The sequence below is a fragment of the Triticum aestivum genome, chromosome 7D (assembly GCF_018294505.1).
Source record: "Triticum aestivum cultivar Chinese Spring chromosome 7D, IWGSC CS RefSeq v2.1, whole genome shotgun sequence".
Lineage (NCBI taxonomy): Eukaryota > Viridiplantae > Streptophyta > Magnoliopsida > Poales > Poaceae > Triticum > Triticum aestivum.
In genome coordinates, this window is record NC_057814.1 from 619,533,870 (window position 1) to 619,538,265 (window position 4,396).

Genomic DNA, 4,396 nt, shown 5'->3' on the forward strand with positions numbered 1-4,396 from the left:
TCTTTGTTCTGGTGGTTTGGCAGCGGGTCTAGTCGAGTGCAACCCGTTTGGCCGCTGTAATATTTACACAGTATTTTCTTAAAAGTCCTAGTAGTAATGCCACTGTAATATTTACACAGTATCAGTGAAGTTCTGTGTAAATACAATCACCGATTATCTATAAGTTCCTGTCATAATGTCACTGTAATGTGCAAACAGTATGTATGTAAGTACTGTGTAAATACACTGTAATTTTTAAGAAGTTTCAGTGCTAATTTTGACTTAAGTTGTGTGTATCTAGATTGTAGCTCTTAGGATACACTGCAAGTAGACTCTAAGTAGACTATAATGACAGTGTAATTATCACTGTAATTTTCTCTCTCTCAAATGACAGTGTAAGTTCCGTGTGAATCCACTGTGATCATTGTTTTCATACTTTCTGTAAGTTCCAGTCATAATGTCACTGTAATAATCACACGGTACGAGTGTAAGTTCTGTGTAAATGCACTGTAATTCTAGAAGTTCCAGTGCTAATTTGACTTGCAAATTTTGTCTATTAAGACTTCAACTCTAAGTAGACTGCAAGTTACCAGCAGATTGTAATGGCGGTCTAATTATCACTGCAATTTTCTCCCAAATGACTGTAAGTGGACTGTATGTTGACGCCACTGATGCCAGACCTACAAACAATAGGTTGATGGATCTGTAGGGCTTTTTTAGGCTCACATTTGTTTGAAACCGGGTCCAGTTCCAACCCGGTTAGGATTGGCCTTTTAGCATTGACATGCACATAGCGGAGATACACAAAAAGGAGACGCACAAATACGTACAAGTGTCGTCCTATTATTGGTTGGAAAACTTGACTGATGCCCAAATGATTTTCAGTCAAACGTCAAATAGACACTCCCTTTTTTTTGCCCTTCTAAACGTTGAGAAATCAACCTCAGATGAAAAAAAAGAAAATTACTAGTTTAACACCATGTTTGTTCAATTTTGCACTCTAATATAACTTTGTACTATACTAGCGACAAGTAATATGAAAAAGAGGGAGTGTATCATCGTAATTTACATCTTAGTTTGTGATGCATTATGCATCTTCATTTTAAGTTTTTGGTGTACTGGCCACAACCCAACAATTTTATTTTTCTTTCAAGCAATTACATATTTTGTCTCCTTTTCTCTCTCTTCCATCACCCACAAGTCTAAAAAATTATGTTTGGCCAGTAAGAAAATAGAAGAGTACACGTATCACACTAGTCCACTGTGTCGTCAGGTGCTAACCAAATTGGCGTCAGGAATATATGTCGTCATTATGTGGCCATTGCCAGCCACAGCCATAGCTCAGTCGGAGCGCAGAGCAGGCGATGTTGTCATCTTGGCAACACCATGATCACCATGTGTTGTTATACCAGCGAAGCCTATTACATGTCGCTTTATCATCCCTCCAGGATGGACGAATGCAAAATTAATCCATGGTGACAGGCATGTGCGACCTCCCAGCGGACTGCCTGGCGCTGGTCGCCTCCCTGACATCCCCCGGGGATGCGTGCAGGTTGGCGGCCACCGCCGTCGCGCTCCGGGCGGCTGCCGACTCCGACCAGGTCTGGGGGAGCTTCCTCCCGGCAGACTGCGCGGACATCCTCGCGCGGTGCAGCACCCCCGGTGATGGGCGCTGCCTCGAAGGCGAAACGAACAAGGAGCTCTTCTCCCGACTCTGCGACTGCCCCGTCCTCCTCGACGGCGGCAAGCTGGTAATTGCTATTGTTACATAATTATTAGCATTCGAAAGTGCATGTGCATATCAAGAGATCTCTTCTGACATTGGCACCAATCGTCCGAGCAAGAAGAGCTTCTCGCTGGAGAGGCATAGCGGCGCCAAGAAGTACATGATAGCTCTGTGGCACGGATTTGGTGGCTACCAGTACTACGGATTGGAGGACTCGTCCAGTCACACTTTCACCTTCACTCCAGGTTTTGCTTTCGTCCTCCCACCTGGCATAATTTTACGGTTAAAAATCCAGTCATTTCTATAAGCCTTGTAATCATTCTCTTCCCCACCTAACATGAAATCAGGTGATTGAGGTCTAGAAAAGTTTCTCCGAACTTAATGTTCGCAAACGGACATTATAATTTAGCTTCTTCGCCGACGAGTCTACCTTTACCTTCTCTTTCGTTTAGATTTGAGATACGGTCTAGGGAACAATTTAGGCTGCGTTTAGCGTTGTGGTGAGTTAAGATTTATGTGAATTTTGTTTGCCGAACTTATATTTGCTTATTGTAGTGCTTATTTGACTTCCTTTTGCCTACCTGTGTGGCTAATTCTACAAAACATATTATTTATAAACACAACACAGTTCAACTGAACCCCTTTGGGTTCTTGGTGTCAGTGTGCAGCTGCGCTCTAGGGAGGTGAGCTTCGAGCCAGGGCGAGGAGTAGGGGGCTCCTTTCGGCGATGGAACTGGATGGGGATGACATAGCTTCCATACACGGCTGGCCTCCCTCGGGAGGTGGCCTCCTTCGCGGCGTCGGTTCTTCAATCATGTTTTAGGGCTCCAATGTCTAGTTGTCTTTGCTTTTTGGGCATTGTTGCTGCTCCTGAGATCCCTTATATAATGCCGGAGTTTCTCTTTTTTTTTTCTGTGTCTTTCAGTGTTGTGTTGAACTGAATCGTTGCTGGTAAGGGCTTCATTTTTTAAAGCCGGGCGCCATCCTCTTTTCTAGAAACTGAGCCTTACACTTTCGTCATGTAGATTCCACGAGGTGGCGCCTCACTCGTACCTGTTGTGGGTGACATGGACGTCATCATGAACACCAAGAACCTCTCGGGCGTCGATAGAGGCTATGTTGCCTTTCTCATATACAGGGTGCATTGGTTATACATTTGTACAGACACATCTCAGAACCAAAACCAAGAAGCTGTAGGAGTCCTGCTTCGTCATTTGCAACATGATTGCAACCATCTCATGCCTCATAAGCACTTGTGATCTCTGTTATGGGACTGGGTTGGGAACTCGATGGATGATCATTGGAGAAGAATCAAAGTTTGAAGCAGCAGTTGAGGCCTGATGGAGCGAGCATGAGGAGCGATGGATGATGAGCAAGAGATTAACATAGAGCTGGACGAGCATTGTCTGGAGAGGAAGGGAAAAAAATGTTTCCATTGTGTTTAGAGGGTTCACAAGGTCATGTAGATGCCAGATTACCATAGAAGGGATCGAGATTTTTTTTCTCGAAAAAGAGAACATATTAATATCGCGAAGATACCAATTACACCCGGCAAGGGATCGAAATAAGGCCGAGAGGAATGGAAAGTTGAAATCATGTCTAAATGTATTAGATAGACACAAATTCACCGTATGGTTAGGTCTGTTTACAGGGATATTGCAATTTGCAACTATGGCGTTGTGTTAATTTTGTGCTACTTTCCTAGTTAATTAATTTATCTAGAAATGAAACACGAGGTCTGCTTAGAGGTTTTGCATGAATATTAATTTCCGGAAAGTATTTTGCATGAATATTAAAGCGCATCAATGGCTCTGATTAGAGGTTTTAAATGACCAGCTTAGTGAGAGCAAACGGTAGTTTCGTCCTTTTGTCCCTATCAATATTTAGTTCCAAAAAGGTGGCCCCTTCAGTTTCCAGCGAAGCCACGATCTCTCCTCGACCCCTCCTGTTCCTCGCCGGCAGCCCGGGGTGCTCCCACAACCCCCTCCCTCTGCTCGCGCCTCCCATCCTCTTCCTTCCGCTCGCGCCTCCTTCGTACTCCCTGGAGCCGCAGACCTCAGCCGCCGACGCAACCGTAACCAAGTTTCCTCACCGCGATCCCCTCCACGTCTCTTCCTTGCCGGCAGCCCCGGATCCTCCTGCAGCCCCTTCCGTGGTCTCCACCTCGCACGCCTCCGGCCGGTCTCTCCTCGCGGGCAGCCCGGGGTCCTCCTGCAGCCTCCTCATCTGACGCTGCCGGACGTTCTCTTCCTCGGAGGCCGCCGCCGGTGCGCCTCCGACTTTCGAGCTGCTGGCCCCGTCGCCGGTCTTCCATGGACTCTGACAGGTGCGTTTCTTCTCTCATTTAGAATTTCTGCATTTGGTTAGAGCTTGGAGCGATACTCTGTAATAGAGAAACAGAGTGTTTTCCTCTCTTGTAGGATAAACAACCCTGTAGTGAAAGTAGATGTAGCTAGTAGTACTTGATAAGAATTCGTCCACCAGAATAAAACACAACATTAGTTGTTTCCATCAGTAGTTTTGTATGGCTATTACTGTATTTTTTTTTCCATGAGCAATTTTGTATGGCTCACAAAATCAGCGAGTGGTTAAGACTTGAAATTAAATAGCCTAGATTGATGCTCGACCACCAGAAGGTGTGTGGTACTGGGTTTACAAGAGCTTGAATAAGTTGCACATCAGGCTCTCTTG

At 45.3% G+C, this 4,396-nt stretch overlaps 1 protein-coding gene across 1 annotated transcript; it reads left to right on the forward strand.

The window, feature by feature from the left end:
• Positions 1–1,432: 1,432 nt before the first annotated feature.
• On the forward strand, positions 1,433–3,435 carry LOC123168252 (F-box protein PP2-B11). Its single transcript, XM_044586124.1, has 3 exons — positions 1,433–1,730; positions 1,827–1,950; positions 2,367–3,435. The coding sequence occupies exons 1-3, from the start codon at positions 1,452–1,454 to the stop codon at positions 2,390–2,392; spliced, it is 429 nt and encodes a 142-aa protein (XP_044442059.1). The 5' UTR covers positions 1,433–1,451; the 3' UTR covers positions 2,393–3,435.
• The last annotated feature ends 961 nt before the right edge of the window (positions 3,436–4,396 follow it).